The sequence below is a fragment of the Nerophis lumbriciformis genome, linkage group LG39 (assembly GCF_033978685.3).
Source record: "Nerophis lumbriciformis linkage group LG39, RoL_Nlum_v2.1, whole genome shotgun sequence".
In the NCBI taxonomy this organism is placed as follows: Eukaryota; Metazoa; Chordata; class Actinopteri; order Syngnathiformes; family Syngnathidae; genus Nerophis; species Nerophis lumbriciformis.
The window spans coordinates 15,964,469-15,987,500 of NC_084586.2; the positions used below are offsets into that span (position 1 = coordinate 15,964,469).

Sequence of the window (23,032 nt, forward strand, 5' to 3'; positions counted from 1 at the left end):
GTCCACTCTGTTTCCTGAGATCCAGGGTCAACGCAGCCGTCTACCAGCAAGTTTTAGAGCACTTCATGCTTCCTGCTGCTGACCTGCTCTATGGAGATGGAGATTTCAAGTTCCAACAGGACTTGGCGCCTGCACACAGCGCAAAATCTACCCGTGCCTGGTTTACGGACCATGGTATTTCTGTTCTAAATTGGCCCGCCAACTCCCCTGACCTTAGCCCCATAGAAAATCTGTGGGGTATTGTGAAAAGGAAGATGCAGAATGCCAGACCCAAAAACGCAGAAGAGTTGAAGGCCACTATCAGAGCAACCTGGGCTCTCATAACACCTGAGCAGTGCCAGAAACTCATCGACTCCATGCCACGCCGCATTAACGCAGTAATTGAGGCAAAAGGAGCTCCAACCAAGTATTGAGTATTGTACATGCTCATATTTTTCATTTTCATACTTTTCAGTTGGCCAACATTTCTAAAAATCCCTTTTTTGTATTAGCCTTAAGTAATATTCTAATTTTGTGACACACGGAATTTTGGATTTTCATTTGTTGCCACTTCAAATCATCAAAATTAAATGAAATAAACATTTGAATGCATCAGTCTGTGTGCAATGAATAAATATAATGTACAAGTTACACCTTTTGAATGCAATTACTGAAATAAATCAAGTTTTTCAAAATATTCTAATTTACTGGCTTTTACCTGTACATGCTTCTAATGGCGCCGTAACGCCACACTAGGCTTGAGTACATCAATTCTGCTCGACGATATATTGACCGACAAATTACCTCATGTCAGACACATTAAAACAAAAATCTCCAAAAGCCTCTCAATTATAAACAAAGCAAAACTATACCTCAATGAAAATGCACTCCGTACTCTATACTGCCATACCTTACATACTGTGTTGAAGTATGGGGGAATACTTACCACAACACAATTCATCCTCTGATCATATTACAGAAAAGAGCAGTGCAGATCATTCACAACGTTGGTTATTTAGAACATACTCATAATCTGTTCATGCAATCAAAGTTGCTCAAATTTGATGACCTTGTTAAATATAATACATTAATAATCTTATATAAAGCATTTAACAAATTATTGCCGCCTAATCTACAACGTTTTTTTATAAGACGAGTGCAGGCTCATAACTTGAGAAGCTTTGGATATTTCTTATTGCCGAGATCTCAGACCACTCGTAAACGTTTTTGTGTGTCTGTATTAGGGATGTCCCGATCCAATATTTGGATCGGATTGGCCGCCGATATTTTCCAAAAAATGCATATCGGCAAGGCATGGGAAAATGCAGATCCAGATCCAGTTTAAAAAAAGACTCCGGTCCATGTTTTCCAACGCACCTATTTAAATAATACATTCCACTTTTCTGCTGCTCCCTAATTTCCGTTCCACATTTTCCAGCACACCTTCAACACATCCACAGGTCTGTGAATTCTCACACAGTTGCTTTTAGCTGCTGGCATTACACGACAGGCTCTTCTCACTCTTTCCTGTGTTTCCCTCTCACAGACAGCAAGCGCACCTTCTTACACACGTCACATACTGTCACGTCATACGTCACGTCATACGTCACATACGTATACGTCCTCTCCCAGCAGAGAGGTAGCAGCATGGCTAACGTTAGCTGTGATGCTAGCGCAGCCGTGCGAGCAACGCTCCCTCTCAGGTGCGCGCCTGTGCAATTGCGCACTGCTCAAGCGTCCTCTGCGCACGGCAAATCTATGCCACGCACAAAATCAAATAAAAAAATAAGCGCATAACAATTTTCGACACACGGACACGACAGAGAAAACAGTTTTCGTCATCATTGTTCAAATATTGTAACGTCTGTCGAGACGCTTATCTCCATTCGGTGCCACACGCCCACACCATCAAAATGCCGAGGCAAACATTTCCAGATCAACACCGCATGAAAAAAATAGTGATTTTTGTAGTTGTGAATTCCTTCTCTGCATGAAAGTTTAAAAGTAGCATATATTAATGCAGTATGAAGAAGAATGTTTTAATGTAGACACGTAGAATCATCATACTGCTGTGATTATATGCATCAAGTGTTCATTCAAGGCTAAGGCAAAAATATCGAGATATATATCGTGTATCGTGACATGGCCTTAAAATATCGCAATATTAAAAAAAAGGCCATATCGCCCAGCCCTAGTTTCAATGATGCCATTTCTGTTTGTCATGTATAATATTGTCTATTTTGTGTTTATCCTTGAATAAACAGGTCAGTTTCTTGTTACCAACCATTGTGTATTATTCAAACTCCCCTAATTCAGCTGGCTAGTTGTTATCAAGAGTACTAAAACCCTTTTCAACATGAATCTGACAACTAAGTAGGCTAAATAACTTTAAACTTTAATACATGCTCGGATAGGCCAGTATCGGTCAGTATCGGTATCGGATCGGAAGTGCAAAAACCTGAATCGGGACATCCCTAGTCTGTATGCGGAGTAAAACTATGGCACAAACTGGACTTACAACACAAGCAATGCCAAACTATTAATGGATTTAAACTATTATACAAACATGGGGTCTGGTTCAAATATAGAGATGAGGGTCTTTAATTTGACCTGCTGCTGTACTCCGTCTCAAAGTGTTAACATGTGCTCAATGTTTCCTTACCATTATTGCTATGTTGTCTATTACCATTGTTGGTATATTCATTATTCCTACATAGTTGATACAAATTATTGTTAATGCCGCCATGATACAACATCTGTATTATAATCCTTGAACAAAGTAAGAGTGAAACTCATAAGTAAGTACCAATGATTGTCACACACACACACACTAGGTGTGGCGAAATGATTTTTTGCATTTGACCCATCACCTTTGATCACCCCTTGGGAGGTGAGGGGAGCAGTGAGCAGCAGCGGTGGCCGTGCCCGGGAATAATTTTTGGTGATTTAACCCCCAATTCCAACCCTTGATGCTGAGTGCCAAGCAGGGAGGTAATGGCTCCCATTTTTATAGTCTTTGGTGGGATTAAATAAGTTATCTTCTTCCCACTCCCTTTCAGGCAAAACTGGACAATCGTGCATTACATACTATACATTACCTTTTGCACTACATTAATTTATAGTATTATGTGTTGTCAACTTTGTACTTTTTTATGTCATTGCCTGAAATAAATAAATAAATGAATAATAATATTGTCAGCATTGTTTTGAGACCATAGTACCACTCCGGTTGTCCTAATACCAATATTTTGGTACCGGTACCAAAATGTATTTCGATACTTTTCTAAATAAAGGTGACCACAAAAAAATGGCATTATTGGTTTTATTTTAACAAAAAATCTCAGGGTACATCAAGCATATGTTTATTATTGTAATTTAGTCCTTAAATAAAATAGTGAACATAGTAGACAACTTGTCTTTTAGTAGTAAGTAAACAAACAAAGGCTCCTAATTAGTCTGCTGTCGTATGCAGTAACATATTGTGTCATTTATACACCTATTATTTTGTACACATTATTAAGGACAAGTGGTAGAAAATGTATTATTAATCTACTTGTTCATTTACTGTTAATATCTTCTCTGTTTCAACATGTTCTATCTACGCTTCTGTTAAAATGTAATAGTCACTTATTCTTCTGTTGTTTGATACTTTAGTTTTGGATGATACCACACATTTAGGTATTGATCCGATACCAAGTAGTTACAGGATCATAACATTGGTCATAATTTAAGTTCTCATGTGTCCAGGGATATATTTCCTGAGTTTATAAACATAATATACATTTCAGGGATGTCCCGATCCAGGTTTTTGCACTTCCGATCCGATACCGATATTGTTTTTGCATTTCTGATCCGATACTGACCGATACCGATACTGGCCTATCCGAGCATGTATTAAAGTTTAAAGTTATTTAGCCTACTTAGTTGTCAGAATCATGTTGAAAAGGGTTTTAGTACTCTTGATAACAACTAGCAAGCTGAATTAGGGGAGTTTGAATAATACACAATGGTTGGTAATAAGAAACTGACCTGTTTATTCAAGGATAAACACAAAATAGACAAAATTATACATGACAAACAGAAATGGCATCATTGAAACTAGGGCTCGGCGATATGGCCTTTTTTTAATATTGCGATATTTTAAGGCCATATTGCGATACACGATCTATATCTCGATATTTTGCCTTAGCCTTGAATGAACACTTGATGCATATAATCACAGCAGTATGATGATTCTATGTGTTTTGATTGATTGATTGAGACTTTTATTAGTAGGTTGCACAGTGAAGTACATATTCCGTACAATTGACCACTAAATGGTAACACCCCAATAAGTTTTTCAACTTGTTTAAGTCGGGGTCCACTTAAATTGATTCATGATACAGATATATACTATCAGATATATACTATCATCATAATACAGTCATCACACAAGATAATCACATTGAATTATTTACATTATTTATAATCCAGGGTGTGGAGGGGGGCGCCGGATGTAAGTGTCAAAAAGACAGCCAAAAGAGTTTGATATGACAATAAATCTAAAGTTAAAATATAGGGTAGAAATGCACCCATTTGCAGGAAATGTAGTCTTGATTTTAAAAATTTTCTTTCAAGGCTTGCATGTCTACATTAAAACATTCTTCTTCATACTGCATTAATATATGCTACTTTTAAACTTTCATGCAGAGAAGGAAATCACAACTAAAAAAATCACTATTTTTTTCATACGGTGTTGATCTGGAAATGTTTGCCTCGGCATTTTGATGGTGTGGGCGTGTGGCACCGAATGGAGATAAGCGTCTCGACAGACGTCACAATATTTGAACAATGATGACGAAAACTGTTTTCTCTGTCGTGTCCGTGTGTCGAAAATTGTTATGCGCTTATTTTTTGTGCGTGGCATATAATTGCTATGCGCAGAGGACGCTTAAACAGTGCGCAATTGCACAGGCGAGCACCTTAGAGGGAGCGTTGCTCGCACGGCTGCGCTAGCATCACAGCTAACGTTAGCCATGCTGCTACCTCTCTGCTCGGGGAGGACGTATACGTATGTGACGTATGACGTGACAGTATGTGACGTGTGTAAGAAGGTGCACTTGCTGTCTGTGAGAGGGAGACACAGGAAAGAGTGAGAAGAGCCTGTCGTGTAATGCCAGCAGCTAAAAGCAACTGCGTGAGAATCCACAGACCTGTGGATGTGTTGAAGGTGTGCTGGAAAATGCGGAACGGAAATTACGGAGCAGCAGAAAAGTGGAATGTATTATTTAAATCGGTGCGTTGGAAAACACGGACCGGAGTTTAAAAAAAAAAAAACTGGATCTGGATCGGCATTTTCCCATGCCTTGCCGATACGCAATTTTTGGCAAATATCGGCAGCCGATCCGATCCAAATATCGGATCGGGACATCCCTAATACATTTAAAAGAAAAACTACAAAAAAGATTTTGTGATGCTAAAAAATATCGATGTAATGGTAAATGAGTTATACTTGTATAGCGCTTTTCTACCTTCAAGGTACTCAAAGCGCTTTGACACTATTTCCACATTCACCCATTCACACACACATTCACACACTGATGGCGGGAGCTGCCATGCAAGGCCCTAACCACCACCCATCAGGAGCAAGGGTGAAGTGTCTTGCTCAAGGACACAACGGACATGACGAGGTTGGGAGAAGGTGGGGATTGAACCAGGAACCCTCAGGTTGCTGGCACGGCGTCCCCGCCGGAATCATAGTATTATCGACTAGATACGCTCCTGTACTTGGTATCATTACAGTGGATGTCAGGTGTAGATCCACACATTGTGACGCCGGTGAGCTACGGTGTGTAGTGAAGCATGTTTAGCTATTCCTCGTCCTGCAGTGATAATGCTACTTGTAAGAAACTCACTTTATGTGTCGCCGTGGAGGCCAGGATTAGTGATTTAGAAGTAGCTAAAACACTGCCGTTAGCCACTAGCTAGCTAGCCATGTCTTAAAGCACCTCTTCCTGAGGCCATTTCAGTGTTATAACTTCACCTTTATCTTTACTTTTTAAGCCAAAATGCGTCAGTTCTCCCTTTTCTGTCTACACACTGTGTCTGCTTGTAAGTACTCTGTGTGTGCGTGCTGCCGAACATGCTCCTCTGCTCGTAAAACCAGCAATATCAGGACGCGCTTTCATGCCCGTTAACAAGGGGGTACTTTTTAGAGGCGGTATAGTACCGAATATGATTCATTAGTATCACGGTACTATACTAGTAACGGTATACCGTACAACCCTAATTACCAGTGATGTCATGATAACACATTATATTGCCAGTATACCTTTTCAAATGCAATAAACTTGTATATTAACACTGCAATTGGAATGTAAACCTTTAAATGTCCAAGTTACGGTAAATTAAAATATACTTAGTCAGCAACATTTTGCACTTGAATAAAAATCACAACAGAAAGCAATAAAATAGATTCTGTTCATGGGGTGAGAGGCCCTCACATATCCATAATCAAAACAATAAGTAAAATAGATAGTTATTGTGACCAAAATGCTCAAGGTTACCATTGTTGAGTGTGTTCAAAAAGTACTCATACACACTCTGAAATATTTAAACCAAGTTGTGTTTATATATTTTTAAATAACTGAAATAGACACACAATATACTTTCTTGGCAGAGGAAACCAACAGTTTTCTGGCTTCACAAGAGCCATAATGTTTCTGTGTGTTTAAATATCTTCTATTTTCATGTGTAATTGTTCTGGAACGTTCTTTTAAATGAATGCAAAATTTTGTGGTCACTTCAAGCGAGTTCACTTCCTGTTGAACGGACGTCCGTCTGTTTCAATGCGACAATGTCGAGGATATATCACATCCTTTGTGTTCATACTGTATCGTAGTTGTTTAGACAGTCATGTGTTCATACACCTTTGGATTGGGCTGTGACACAGGTGTCTAACTCAAGGCCCTTCATTTTTTTTAGGCCCTCGAAAGCCTGCAAATAATATGTATCAATAAAGTACTGTAACTTGTCTTAGTAAATGTATTCTTTCTTTCTATTTTGGGAGAAAAAAATATATGTACTCCATGTAATCGCAAATGATGTTAACTTAAATATTGTCTAATTATGCAAAAATATATTATCAAACATTCAAACCATTTTTAAAATAGAAATAAATACTAATAATAATGATTTCAAAGCCTCTACAACGCTAAATATATCCTGTGGTGTACCTCAGGGATCAATACTAGGACCTAAATTATTCAATCTATATATAAATGACATTTGTAAAGTTACAAAAGATTTAAAGTTAGTATTATTTGCGGATGATACAACAGCGTTTTGTTCAGGAGAGAACACACAGAAGATACTACAAATAATAACAGAAGAAATGAACAAATTAAAAAGATGGTTTGACAAAAACAGACTATCGTTGAATCTCAGTAAAACTAAAATAATGCTATTTGGTAACAGTAGAAGAGAAAGTCAAACACAAATACAAATAGACGGAATAGAAATTGAAAGAGTAAATGAAACCACATTTCTAGGTATAATGATTGATGATAAATTGAACTGGAAATCTCACGTAAAAAATATACAACATAAAGTAGCAAGAAACACGTCAATAATGAATAAAGCAAAACATGTTCTAGACAAAAAATCACTTCATATTCTCTACTGCTCACTAGTGTTACCATATCTGAGTTATTGTGCAGAAATATGGGGAAATAATTACAAAAGTACACTTCATTCATTAACGGTGTTACAAAAAAGATCAGTTAGAATAATACATAATGTTGGATATAGAGAACACACAAATCCTTTATTTATTGAATCAAAGATACTGAAATTCTATGACATAGTGAATTTGCAAACAGCTAAAATGATACACAAAGCAAACTATAACCTGCTACCCAAGAATATACAACAATTCTTCTCAAAAAAAAAGGAGAAATATAATCTTAGGGAGAAATGTAATTTAAAACATTTGTATGCACGTACAACACTTAAGACCTTCAGTATATCAGTATGTGGAATTAAATTATGGAATGGATTAAGCAAAGCAATCAAACAATGTACTAATATGATCCACTTCAAGAAACTCTTCAAACTTAAAGTGTTTACAAAGTACAAAGAAGAAGAACCATGATAAACATTCTGAATTGATTTAACTCATCCATTCTTTCATTCTTTCACTCACAAAATAATCTTACTTATCTCAACATATGAAATGTAACTTACTTCACCAATTATTATTTATTTACTTATTTTATTGTGATTACTTATGGAGTATATTGTGAATAAATTGAGAACAGGAAGTGAACAAAAGTTTTAGCAACTGTTATGTAAAAGAAAAGGGGTAGGATTAAATAAGCTCTGCTTCTTCCTACTCCTTTTCGAACATGTCGAATAGAGAAACTGGAGATTGTGATGTATCATGTTGTATACTTGCATGTTCGAAATAAACTCAAACTCAAACTCAAAGCAAGTTATCCATCAAATTGTGCAATGTAAAAGTAGCAGTAGATTTCATGGTAAAATTGTGAAATTTACTGTGGTTTTTACAGCATTTTTCTCTAAATGAAAAAAAAAACAGTACTTTTTTTACTGTAATAACTGTGGTGTAGTTTTGGCATTTACAGTAATACACCGAAAAATCTACAGTTGTTGATTTGCGGGGAAAAAAACAAAATACTGGCAGTTAAGGTGCCAAAATGTTACTGTGAAATTGCAGTTTTTTTTATTTACAGTAAAAAAAACTAATGTAAATTTTACAGTAAAATTTTGACAACTGAGCTGGCTTTTTTTTTTTAATTATCATATTATTACTGTTTTTCCATTTACAGTATTATACACTAAATGGTAAATGGGTTATACTTGTATAGCGCTTTTCTACCTTCAAGGCACTCAAAACGCTTTGACACTATTTCCACATTCACCCATTCACACACTGATGGCGGGAGCTGCCATGCAAAGCCCTAACCACGACTCATCAGGAGCAAGGGTGAAGTGTCTTGCTCAAGGACACAACGGACGTGACTAGGTTGGTAGAAGCTGGGGATTGAACCAGGAACCCTCAGGTATGCTGGCACCGTTCCGCCCCACTACATTTTGAGGTGAAATTATTGCAACTTACCATATATTTTTTTACATTTTAATTTTCAAAAAATCTACTAATAAAATGCATTAAAAATGGTGTAATAATAGTATTCACTGTTAGAAGTGGCCCTCTGGGGCCAAACATAACTGCCATGTGGCCCTCAGTGAAAACCACTTTCAAACCTCTGGGGTATGACATCCAAGACCTTAATGTTCGCTTGTTTTTATGTTAGCATTTAAGCTAGCTCGCAAGCGAACGCTATTCCTACCGGAAGTTTATCGAAGCACGTTTATCAATGACGGGTTTTTCAATAATTTGTATTTAATGCGGTAATACTACCCGCCAGGAGTTTACAACATACACAAAATAAATATTTCAAAGTCAACTTTATTATAAGAGAAGTGAAGAGATTGGGAACAACAGCAACTCAGCCACCAAGTGGTAGGCCACGTAAACTGACAGGGAAGGGTCAGCATAGTGCAAAGACTTTCTGCACAGTCAGTTGCTACAGAGCTCCAAACTCCATGTGACCTTCCAATTAGCCCACGCACAGTACGCAGAGAGCTTCATGGAATGGGTTTCCATGGCCGAGCAGCTGCATCTAAGCCATACATCACCAAGTCCAATGCAAAGCGTGGGATGCAGTGGTGTAAAGCATGTCGCCACTGGACTCTAGAGCAGTGGAGATGCCTTCTCTGGACTGATGAATCATTTTAGTTATTTAAAAAATATATGAACACAACTTGGTTGTGAATAAGTACTTTTTGTGCACACTCAACAATGGTAACCTTGAGCATTTGTGTCACAATAACGGTATCTATTCTGGCAATCTGATTGTCGAGCCTGGGTTTGGAGGTTGCCAGGAGATCGCTACATTTTGGACTGCATTGTGCCGAGTGTGAAATTTGGTGGAGGAGGAATTATGGTGTGGGGTTGTTTTTCAGGAGTTGGGCTTGGCTTGAAAAACCTTTGAATGCTCCACGATATCAAAACATTTTGGACAATTCCATGGGATGGCACTTCAAGTTCATATGTGAGTGAAGGCAGGTGGCCAAATACTTTTAGCAATATAGTGTATGTTTGGCCCCAGAGGGCCATTTTTAACAGTGAGTACTATTATTTCACAATTGTTTTATGCATTTCATTAGTAGATAAAAAAAAAAAAAAAAAGCAAAAAAAATATGGTAAGTTGCAACAATTTCACCTCAAAATGTAGTGTATTTTACTGTAAATGGAAAAACAGTATTGCTGTTTTTATGGTAAAAAATAAAAAAGGCAGCTAAGTTGCCAGTATTTTACTGTAAAATGTACATTAGTTTTTTTTACTGTTAATAAAAAAAATTAAATTTTTTACAGTAAAATTTTGGCACATGAGCTGCCAGTTTGTTTTTGTTTTTTTTTACCGCAAATCAACAACTGTAGATGTTTCGGTGTATTACTGTAAATGCCAAAACGACACCAGAGTTAATTACAGTAAAAAAAGTACTGTTTTTTTTTCATATAGAGAAAAATGCTGTAAAAACCACAGTAAATTTCACAATTTTACCATGAAATCTATTGCTACTTTTACATTGCGCAATTTGATGGATAACTTGCTTTGACATCATTATCATTAGTATTTATTTCTATTTAAAAAATGGTTTGATCATATATTTTGGCATAATTAGACAATATTTAAGTTAACATAATTTGCGATTACATGGAGTACATATATTTTTGATCTCCCAAAATAGAAAGAAAGAATACATTCATGGTTTCTAGCAAGTCAGATATCAACACTGTCTATCTGAATTTATTAGAATTGGATTAACTGAATCATTGTGTGAATGCTCCAAAGCATTCACACATGGTTTTCTACACCAAAATTCATCTATTCCAAAAATTCTCAGATTTCCCAGAATTCCAGGTTTTCCGGGACATTTGTCCCATTCAAAATGAATTTGGCCATTTTTCAAACTTCCACCATTTCCACATTTCTCAACCGGTTCAAACCATTCCACCTTCAACACATGCCACCATCCTGGAAATTTAAACTACCTAATTTACAATTTCCCAAAAAATTCCAGGATTTTCAGAATTCCTGGTTTTCCAAAGCCCTATTTCCACCCTTTGTTCTGGCGACTACTCCTTCCACATTTTTCAACACATTTCAACCGTTCCGCCGTCAAAAAATTCCTGTTAATCAGGACAAAAAACTAAGTTGTTTTTTGAACTGGAAAAATTCCCGAAATTCCAGGAATTCCATAATACCATTTCTCAATTCAACATGTTACTACTTCAACATTTCTTGACCATTTTGAAAAATTCCAACACCAACCATTTCAACTCATTCAGACCATTCAAGTTTTTTTTTACCATTTTCAAAAAAATTCCTGCTTTTCCCAAAATTCCTCGATTTTTTTGAAATTCCCATTGAAATCAATGGGACATTCTTCAAAGTTCCACAATTCCCACATTTTTCATCTGATTCAAACTGTTCCAACTTCAAAATATTCAGCCTGTTCAGGAATGGTGTGCTCTACTTCAACCATTCTAAAATAAATTCCAGGATTTCAGTTCAACTTCATCATTGGAGCATTCACACGCAATTCCTCCAGGAATTGCTTCATTTAGTTTGACTTCTTTTTTACAGTGATTTCTTATGTACACTGAAACTTAATGACATGATATTGTATATAATTGTTATTTGCTACTGTAGCTCATCACACTGATGGACTTTTTATGATTTTTTTTTGTTGTCTAATCATTATTGTTTTTTGGTTGACCATTTTTATCATGGGTCCAGGGACAACGGATGTAAAATAGCCTTATGGCTAATTCTGGTACATTTACAGTAAAGTCTATTAATGGACACTGTCCTTGTCAAATAAATGATGAAACTAAAAAACGTGTTCGATAAAACGTTCGAATATTTAAATGTTTCTCTTCATTAGAAAGCGGTGGTTGCAAAGCAAGGTTGGTTGCATGAACAAAGGCACTCGCTCTCTAGTAACTGATGCCAACAGCCAATCGGGTAACAGTATCAACAATCTTGTTGTCTCGGGGTGGATTCTCTACATGGAGTGAGAAGGGAAAGTCAAAATGAAGAAATTGTGGATAAAACAGGAAAAAACGGACCGTAGTTAGACCCACGTGGTCTGTAAATGTGAAGCGAAGTGAATTATATTTATATAGCGCTTTTTCTCTCGTGACTCAAAGCGCTTTACATAGTGAAACCCAATATCTAAGTTACATTTAAACCAGTGTGGGTGGCACTGGGAGCATTTGGGTAAAGTGTCTTACCCGAGGACACAACGGCACTGATTAGGATGGCGGAAGCGGGGATCGAACCTGGAACCCTCAAGTTTCTGGCACGGCCACTCTACCAACCGAGCTATACCGCCCCGGTAAATGATGAAAGGTGCTCGTCCCCACCGAGACTAATAATACCAAACCACCTTAGCCGCGCTCACCCCTTAGAGCACAGCTGACACTAAACCTGCAAAAATAGTTTTTCTCAGGTTTCTCTGTTTACATTTTGACACTGAACTCTCACACTATTATGTTAGATCCACTATGGACTGGACTCTCACACTATTATGTTAGATCCACTATGGACTGGACTCTCACACTATTATGTTAGATCCATTATGGACCGGACTCTCACACTATTATGTTAGATCCACTATGGACCGGACTCTCACAATATTATGTTAGATCCACTATGGACTGGACTCTTACAATATTATGTTAGATCCACTATGGACTGGACTCTTACAATATTATGTTAGATCCACTATGGACTGGACTCTCACACTATTATGTTAGATCCACTATGGACTGGACTCTCACACTATTATGTTAGATCCACTATGGACTGGACTCTCACACTATTAAGCTAGATCCACTATGGACTGGACTCTCACACTATTATGTTAGATCCACTATGGACTGGACTCTCACACTATTATGTTAGATCCACTATGGACTGGACTCTCACACTATTATGTTAGATCCACTATGGACTGGACTCTCACACTATTATGTTAAATCCACTATGGACAGGACTCTCACACTATTATGTTAGATCCACTATGGACTGGACTCTCACACTATTATGTTAGATCCACTATGGACTGGACTCTCACACTATTATGTTAGATCCACTATGGACTGGACCCTCACACTATTATGTTAGATCCACTATGGACTGGACTCTCACACTATTATGTTAGATCCACTATGGACTGGACTCACACACTATTATGTTAGATCCACTATGAACTGGACTCTCACACTATTATGTTAGATCCACTATGGACTGGACTCTCACACTATTATGTCAAATCCATTATGAACTGGACTCTCACACTAATATGTTAGATCCACTATGGACTGGACTCTCAAACTATTATGTTAGATCCACTATGGACTGGACTCTCACACTATTATGTTAGATCCACTATGGACTGGACTCTCAAACTATTATGTTAGATCCACTATGGACTGAACTCTCACACTATTAAGCTAGATCCACTATGGACTGGACTCTCACACTATTATGTTAGATCCACTATGGACTGGACTCTCACACTATTATGTTAGATCCACTATGGACTGGACTCTCACACTATTATGTTAGATCCACTATGTTAGGACTCTCACACTATTATGTTAGATCCACTATGGACTGGACTCTCACACTATTAAGCTAGATCCACTATGGACTGGACTCTCACACTATTAAGCTAGATCCACTATGGACTGGACTCTCACACTATTATGTTAGATCCATTATGGACCGGACTCTCACACTATTATGTTAGATCCACTATGGACCGGACTCTCACACTATTATGTTAGATCCACTATGGACCGGACTCTCACAATATTATGTTAGATCCACTATGGACTGGACTCTCACACTATTATGTTAGATCCACTATGGACTGGACTCTCACACTATTATGTTAGATCCACTATGGACTGGACTCTCACACTATTAAGCTAGATCCACTATGGACTGGACTCTCACACTATTAAGCTAGATCCACTATGGACTGGACTCTCACACTATTATGTTAGATCCACTATGGACTGGACTCTCACAATATTATGTTAGATCCACTATGGACTGGACTCTCACAATATTATGTTAGATCCACTATGGACCGGACTCTCACAATATTATGTTAGATCCACTATGGACTGGACTCTCACACTATTATGTTAGATCCATTATGGACCGGACTCTCACACTATTATGTTAGATCCACTATGGACCGGACTCTCACAATATTATGTTAGATCCACTATGGACTGGACTCTTACAATATTATGTTAGATCCACTATGGACTGGACTCTCACACTATTATGTTAGATCCACTATGGACTGGACTCTCACACTATTATGTTAGATCCACTATGGACTGGACTCTCACACTATTATGTTAGATCCACTATGGACTGGACTCTCACACTATTATGTTAGATCCACTATGGACTGGACTCTCACACTATTATGTTAGATCCATTATGGACCGGACTTTCACACTATTATGTTAGATCCACTATGGACCGGACTCTCACAATATTATGTTAGATCCACTATGGACTGGACTCTTACAATATTATGTTAGATCCACTATGGACTGGACTCTCACACTATTATGTTAGATCCACTATGGACTGGACTCTCACACTATTATGTTAGATCCACTATGGACTGGACTCTCACACTATTATGTTAGATCCACTATGGACCGGACTCTCACACTATTATGTTAGATCCACTATGGACTGGACTCTCACACTATTATGTTAGATCCACTATGGACTGGACTCTCACACTATTATGTTAGATCCATTATGGACTGGACTCTCACACTATTAAGCTAGATCCACTATGGACTGGACTCTCACAATATTATGCTAGATCCACTCGACGTCCATTGCACCGGTCCCCTCCAAGGTTTCTCATTGTCATCCCATTGGGTTGAGTTTTTTCTTGCCCTGATGTGGGATCTGAGCCGAGGATGTCGTTGTGGCTTGTGCAGCCCTTTGAGACACTCGTGATTTAGGTCCATATAAGTAAACATCGATTGATTGATACACTATTTTCTTACACTTTATTAAGCCTTTCTTACAGATTCCTTATTTTTGCGCCTTAATTTTAAGAGCTCATTGTTAAGTGTTCAATGTAGGGCTGGGCGATATGGCCTTTTTTTAATATCGCGATATTTTAAGGCCATATCGCGATACACATCTCGATATTTTGCCTTAGCCTTGAATGAACACTTGATGCATATAATCACATGATTCTATGTGTCTCCATTAAAACATTCTTCTTCATACTGCATTAATATATGCTACATTAAAACTTTCATGCAGAGAAGGAAATCACAACTAAAAAAAAATCACTATTTTTTTCATACGGTGTTGATCTGGAAATGTTTGCCTTGGCATTTTGATGGTGTGGCACCGAACGGAGATGTTGACATGCGGAGTAAGTACTCTACATTCTCTAGCAGGTGACTTTTCAAATGATGCTACATATTAGCAGTAATGCTACTTTTTATAGCAACGCTTTCGCCCCACACTTGACAAATTACGGTTGTCTGTTCGACATATTCCCACTTGAAGCCAAACCACCGCCAGACGATGGACCCCCTGCTGTTTTTTGGGGGAATTAATTATTCCTTCATTTGTTACCAGATTCGCACCTTCTTTCTCTCGTATTACCGCTAGCATCACAGCTAACGTTAGCCATGCTGCCTTGATAGCTGAGGGTGTTATAATCAGAGGAATGTTACATTTGACACAATTTTTTTTACTTTTAACATATTTTTCTCCTGCTCCTTATTTTAGATAAGTCATAAAAAAATATCAATAATTATCGATATCGAGCGATATATAACAGTTTTCAGCCATATCGCCCAGCCCTATATGGAGGTGATTGTTATTAAATTAAAGGAGCGGCTCCACACTGTGTATGGAGACACATACAGTAAATAGCTGCTAGTCACTTGTCAGCCGGGAACTAAATAGTGTCATTAATTGGCGATGACAATCATGTCGGGGCGTAACGGTACACAAAAATTTCGGTTCGGTACGTACCTCGGTTTAGAGGTCACGGTTCGGTTCATTTTCGGTACAGTAAGAAAACTACAAAATATAAATTTTGGGGTTAATTTTTTACCAAATTTGCAAAATCTTCCACCAAAAATATTTTTCTTAGTGGAATATTTGATGTGTATATTTTTCTCCTGCTCCTTTTTCTCCCCATAAGTCATAAAAAATATCAATAATTATCGATATCGAGCGATATATAACAGTTTTCAGCCATATCGCCCAGCCCTATATGGAGGTGATTGTTATTAAATTAAAGGAGCGGCTCCACACTGTGTATGGAGACACATACAGTAAATAGCTGCTAGTCACTTGTCAGCCGGGAACTAAATAGTGTCGTTAATTGGCGATGACAATCATGTCGGGGCGTAACGGTACACAAAAATTTCGGTTCGGTACGTACCTCGGTTTAGAGGTCACGGTTCGGTTCATTTTCGGTACAGTAAGAAAACTACAAAATATAAATTTTGGGGTTAATTTTTTACCAAATTTGCAAAATCTTCCACCAAAAATATTTTTCTTAGTGGAATATTTGATGTGTATATTTTTCTCCTGCTCCTTTTTCTCCCCATAAGTCATAAAAAATATCAATAATTATCGATATTGAGCGATATATAACAGTTTTCAGCCATATCGCCCAGCCCTATATGGAGGTGATTGTTATTAAATTAAAGGAGTGGCTCCACACTGTGTATGGAGACACATACAGTAAATAGCTGCTAGCCACTTGTCAGCCGGGAACTAAATAGTGTCATTAATCGGCGATGACAATCATGTAAATTTCAACGAAAAGCGGCACAGCCTACACTTTGGTATCATTTCCTTCAAAATAGTTATGCGGCACACAGACTTCCTGTTTACAACAACCGCGGCAATTGGATGGGTCTGAAGGACCGTTTTGCTCAATTGTCCACCATGAAAAATCCATGTAATATTCCAAGGACCTTAACTGTGTTTAAGTAAGAAAGGGGGCCAGCCAGGCCCCCTCCCCGTTAACTAGCGAGCGCAAAGCAGTTTAGCGACAGATCAACATTCCAGCTGCGATCACACTTACGGCTCGTTTGTGTCTGCACCGGCCGCAACAAAACGCCATTGAGAGCACGGCTTGTGCAACCGAGGGGACAAAAAAAAAGTGCACTATCAGTGAAAACGACATGAGGAAGTGGCGGCCAGGTCACATGACCACAAGAAAAGGCGAGGATCGATGAGAAAGACGTGCGTGGCCAGGGTTCCCCCTTTCTGGGCTAAATGCGACAAAGCATAAACAGGAAGCTGAATGCGTCACATGACTGGGAAATGACAAGATTGTTTGGGGTTGAGAGGAGCGGTCTTGTCTGCCGGCGTTTTTCCACCTACCAGCTGGAACTCGCGGCGGCGGTCGTAGGCGTTCTGGATCCCCGAGTCGGCCCAGAGGGCTTTGATGGCGGGCAGGTACTGAAGGAAGATGGGCGTCTCCAGGTGCCCTCGCACCATCTTGGCCGAGCGCGTGTCGAACGCCATCAGCTTGTCGCCGTGCTGCTGGTTGCCCGGGTCGCCCCACGGGATGTGCAGCTTCTCCCGCGCGTCCACCAGCACACGTATGCCTGGGATGCACAAAGAGGGGTTATAATTATAGTAATAACTGAATATATCAAATATATAATAATACATACAAAAATAGTAATACAATTATATATATATGTATGTATGTATGTATATATATATATATATACAATATATATATATATACATACATACATACATATATATATATATATATATACACACACATATATATATATATATATATATATATATATATATATATATATATATATATACACACATATATATATATATATATATATATACACACACATATATATATATATATATATACACATACATACATACATACATATATATATATATACACACATATATATATATATATATACATATACATATATATATACATATATATACATACATACATATATATATATATATATATACACATATATACATACATATATATATATATATATATATATATATACATATATATATATATATACATATATATATATATATATATATATATATATACATATATATATATATATATATATATATATATATATATATATATATATATTTATATATTAGGGGTGTAAGGGTACGTGTTTTGTATTGAAACGTTTCGGTACAGGGGTTTCGGTTCGGTACGGGGGTGTACCGAACGAGTTTCTAAGCTAAAGTCTTAACAAGCTGCTTTGCTTCTTCTGCCGCTGTCTCAGCACCCAGCATTGTCCCACCCACACAACCATCTGATTGGTTACACAAAAAGCGGTAACAGCCAATCAGCAGTGTGTATTCAAAGCGGTAACAGCCAATCAGCAGTGTGTATTCAAAGCGGTAACAGCCAATTAGCAGTGTGTATTCAAAGCGGTAACAGCCAATCAGCAGTGTGTATTCAAAGCGGTAACAGCCAATCAGCAGTGTGTATTCAAAGCGGTAACAGCCAATCAGCAGTGTGTATTCAGAGCGCATGTAGTCAGTGCTTCAGCGTCGAGCAGATAGGTGTTTAGCAGGTAAGCATAAGGCAGCGTACTCTCCCCAAATTATAATAAACACCTCCCAGTCAACTACTAGTAACATCACTATGAGCCCGTTGACCTTCTAGAAACTTAAACTGCAGCTCAGCTCGCTCGCAGTCCTGGCTTGAGGTGAAGGCTAATTAGCTTTTAGCGTAACGTTAGCTCATTTTGCGGTGTGTGTGTGTGTGTAGTCTCTCCTATTGCTATTGTACTATTTTTTCAGCTATAGTTACATTAATCATTAGTAATGGGGCAGCCTAGTTTTGAATGGCAGGGTCCCTGCTATCACATGTTGATAAAAATATAACATTTACATAATAAATCAACTACAGGCTTCCCAAAAAATAAAATAAATAAATAAATAAATTAAGCATGAAGAGCTGGACGAAATGGCTGGGGAGAGGGAAGTCTGGGCTTCCTTGCTTAGGCTGCTGCCCCCGTGACCCGACCTCGGATAAGCGAAAGAAGATGGATGGATGATGAGTTGACTTGAAACTATTTAATGTCGCACTTTTTATATGTAGAAGAACAGTTTTGTCATTTTATTTAATCTGAGCAACAACTTGAGGCAGTTTAATGTTGATTAACGTGGGCAGAATTATTATAGTGTTCCCAATGTTAAAAGGATAAAGCCATTGTTTACAAATTTGGTAAATAAATAACCAAAAAATGTATATTTTGTCGTTTTCTTACTGTATCGAAAATGAACCGAACCGTGACCTCTGAACCGAGGTATGTACTGAACCGAAATTTTTGTGTACCGTTACACCCCTAATATATATATATATATATATATATATATATATATATATATATATATATATATACATATATATATATATATATAATATAATTGTTGTATACATTTTGTATATTATTTATTATACATTATTTTTTATATACTATGTCAACATAGTTATAATTCAAATAATCTACATCTAAAGCAGGCCTGGGCAATTATTTTGACCCGGGGGTCAAATTTAGAGAAAATTTTTTTTTTCTATTTTTAGGAACGCTAATACAAAACTTCACAATAGTGAAGTGAAGTGAATTATATTTATATAGCGCTTTTCTCTAGTGCAGGGGTGTCAAACACAAATACAGAGTGGGCCAAAATTTAAAACTGAAAAAAGCTGCGGGCCAAGGTTGAACAAATTAACCTTTTAATAGGGACCCAAACAAGTTTTGCATTGAATATTGAACAAGCAAGGCTTATATAACTTTATAGTGACATGCAAAATCGAGTTTCAAATAATAATAATAATAATTAAAAAATATCAATGGCATATCAAATACAATTTAAATAAAAATTAAATGCTTCTTTTCTATTTGCAACCTTCTGAGGTAAATATCAACATTAACTTTTTCCACAAGCTAATATATTTGAAAATAAACTGTGAACTGGACTTTCGCTGATGTGTTGGATCCACTATGGACTGGACTCTCACAATATTATGTCAGACCCACTCGACATCCATTGCTTTCGGTCTCCCCTAGAGGGGGGGGGGGTTACCCACATATGCGGCCCTCTCCAAGGTTTCTCATAGTCATTCACATCGACGTCCCACTGGGGTGAGTTTTCCTTGCCCTTATGTGGGCTCTGTACCGAGGATGTCGTTGTGGCTTGTGCAGCCCTTTGAGACACTTGTGATTTAGGGCTATATAAATAAACATTGATTGATTGATTGAAAATAACAATGAATAAACCAACCATTCAGGACTTTAAACTGTTCAGTTTGCAACACACTGATCTAATCTGGTGTGCCCAAGCCAGATACCTGGCATCTTTTCTTGGATGCTAGTTCATTAATGTCAGGGCTCAGGCTTTGAGCTGAGGCAACCTTCATTATCGAACAAAGGTGTTCATCAGTCATTATATCTCGCAGTCCACCCGGACCACAGTCTTGGGGGCGTGCCTTAAAGGCACTGCCTTTAACATGCGCTTTTCATCCATTCTAACGACGTGCCGGCCCAGTCTCAAGATATGTGCGGCTTCTGTACGCACACACACGTGAATGCAAAGCATACTTGATCAACAGCGATACAGCTTACACTGAGGGTGCCCGTATAAACAACTTTAACACTGTTAGAAATATACGCCACACTGTGAATCCACATCAAACAAGAATGACAAACACATTTCGGGAGAACATCCGCACCGTAACACAACAAACACAACTAAACAAATACCCAGAACCCTTTGCAGCACTAACTCTTCCGGGACGCAACAAAATACACCCACGCTACCACCAAACACCCCCCCCACACACACACACACACCTTATGTGACTGGGCAAGCACTCGTTGGACTGAATGAAAAGCAGACATGATGATTTTCGGGAGGGGCACTGAAATTTGGGAGTCTCCCGGGAGGGTTGGCAAGTATGAGAATTAGCGGTGAATGCGGTGTTACCGCGGCACCGCCGCCGTATACAATCGGCGGGCCAGCTCTAGTGTTAATTTGATATCGCCTCAAGGGCCAAGGGAAATTACACGGCGGGCCAAATTTGGCCCGCGGGCCAGAGTTTGACACCAATGCTCTAGTGACTCAAAGCGCTTTTACATAGTGAAACCCAATATCTAAGTTACATTTAAACCAGTGTGGGTGGCACTGGGAGCAGGTGGGTAAAGTGTCTTGCCCAAGGACACAACGGCAGTGACTAGGATGGCGGAAGCGGGGATCGAACCTGGAACCCTCAAGTTGCTGGCACGGCCACTCTACCAACGGAGCTATACCGCCCCAATAATGTCTGATTGAATGCTAAAAACCTGCGATGAGGTGGCGACTTGTCCAGGGTGTACCCCGCCTTCCGCCCGATTGTAGCTGAGATAGGCTCCAGCGCCCCCCGCGACCCCAAAGGGAATAAGCGGTAGAAAATGGATGGATGGATGAATGCTAAAAACGTTGCGCCTTATAGTGCGGAAAATATGGTACCCAGAAGTGTGAAATGCGGTGGAAACAGAAACTACACACTTCCACCGGAACCTTGTGTTCTAGAAACTTGTACAGGAAACTCTAGTTCCAGGAACTAGAGGTTCCGGGAAATTAAAGTGACTCTCTCCCTCTTGTTTGCAAATAAAGCATCCCCATTTTTCTTTAATTGCTACCATGTCACTTTAGTATTGTTAATAATTGTCCAATTACACGTCCTATTTAAATGTCAAATCAGCACAAAAAGTCAACACTCTTTGCATCCTCATTTGTATTCCCATCCTTTTGGCAATTAAAATCACCTTTTTGACAGCTTGATTACCGCTAGCAAGGATGCTAAACGCCCAAGCCGTCAACTTACTGTCCAGCAAGGCTCTTAAGGCATCGAGGTGTTGGGTTTACCATCGTACTATTGCATGGCTATGTTAGCTGGCCTCCACTACACTAGTACTTTTTTTTTGTCAAAGTGAGCAGACTATAGTCAATACGGTACCAATTCTCGGTACATGGAAATCGACTTTTTGGGATTTTTGTGTGTGTTAATAAATGTTAATTGTTCATCTTGTATCAGATGGTATTTGACACAGGCCCCCATATAGCTTCCCGGGATATGCCTATAAAATGATTCTGTAATTTTGGACCTCCAGAATCAGCATGTCCTCATCCATTTGTGTCAACGAGGCGAAATTACGTCTGAAAACCTTTGACAAGTTGACTTCATGTCCGTCCCCGCTCATTAGGGCGGTTCAAAGTGTAAACTACAATCCGCCTTGAAAATGTAGTACTTTATTTTAGTAAACCGGATCATTTTTGTGTGTGTTTGTGCATGACTTCCTGTCCAAACACAAACATATTTTAGCTAAATTAATCCACCATGTTGCAGCAAATATACAAGCTCTGCGTAAATTTTAAGCGCAGGGTGGTGGAAACTGACACATTTGACTTGAATGGAAACGACGAATCCGCCACCGTGGCGGCGCCATTCCGCATCCAGTGGAAATCCGGGGTAAGACTTGGTCGCTGTATTTAGTGAGTAATCAGACTACTTGTGATACTCTTTAAAGGGAAACATTATCACCAGACCTATGTGAGTGTCAATATATACCTTGATGTTGCAGAAAAAAGACCATATATTTTTTTAACCGATTTCCGAACTCTAAATGGGTGAATTTTGGCGAATTAAATGCCTTTCTAATATCCGCTCTCAGAGCGATGACGTCACAAAGTGGCGTCACATCGGGAAGCAATCCGCCATTTTCTCAAACACCGAGTCAAATCAGCTCTGTTATTTTCCGTTTTTTCGACTGTTTTCCGTACCTTGGAGACATCATGCCTCGTCGGTGTGTTGTCGG

The 23,032-nt window shown here is 38.4% G+C and overlaps 1 protein-coding gene across 1 annotated transcript in view; it reads right to left on the reverse strand.

Moving 5' to 3' along the window:
• Window positions 1-23,032, reverse strand: part of LOC133577890 (guanine nucleotide-binding protein subunit alpha-13-like) — a 55,308-nt gene that overhangs the window by 18,003 nt on the left and 14,273 nt on the right. The window contains exon 2 of the mRNA XM_061932000.2: window positions 17,526-17,752. Coding sequence (XP_061787984.1) covers window positions 17,526-17,752 — 227 coding nt within the window. The remainder of the gene's footprint in view (window positions 1-17,525; window positions 17,753-23,032) is intronic.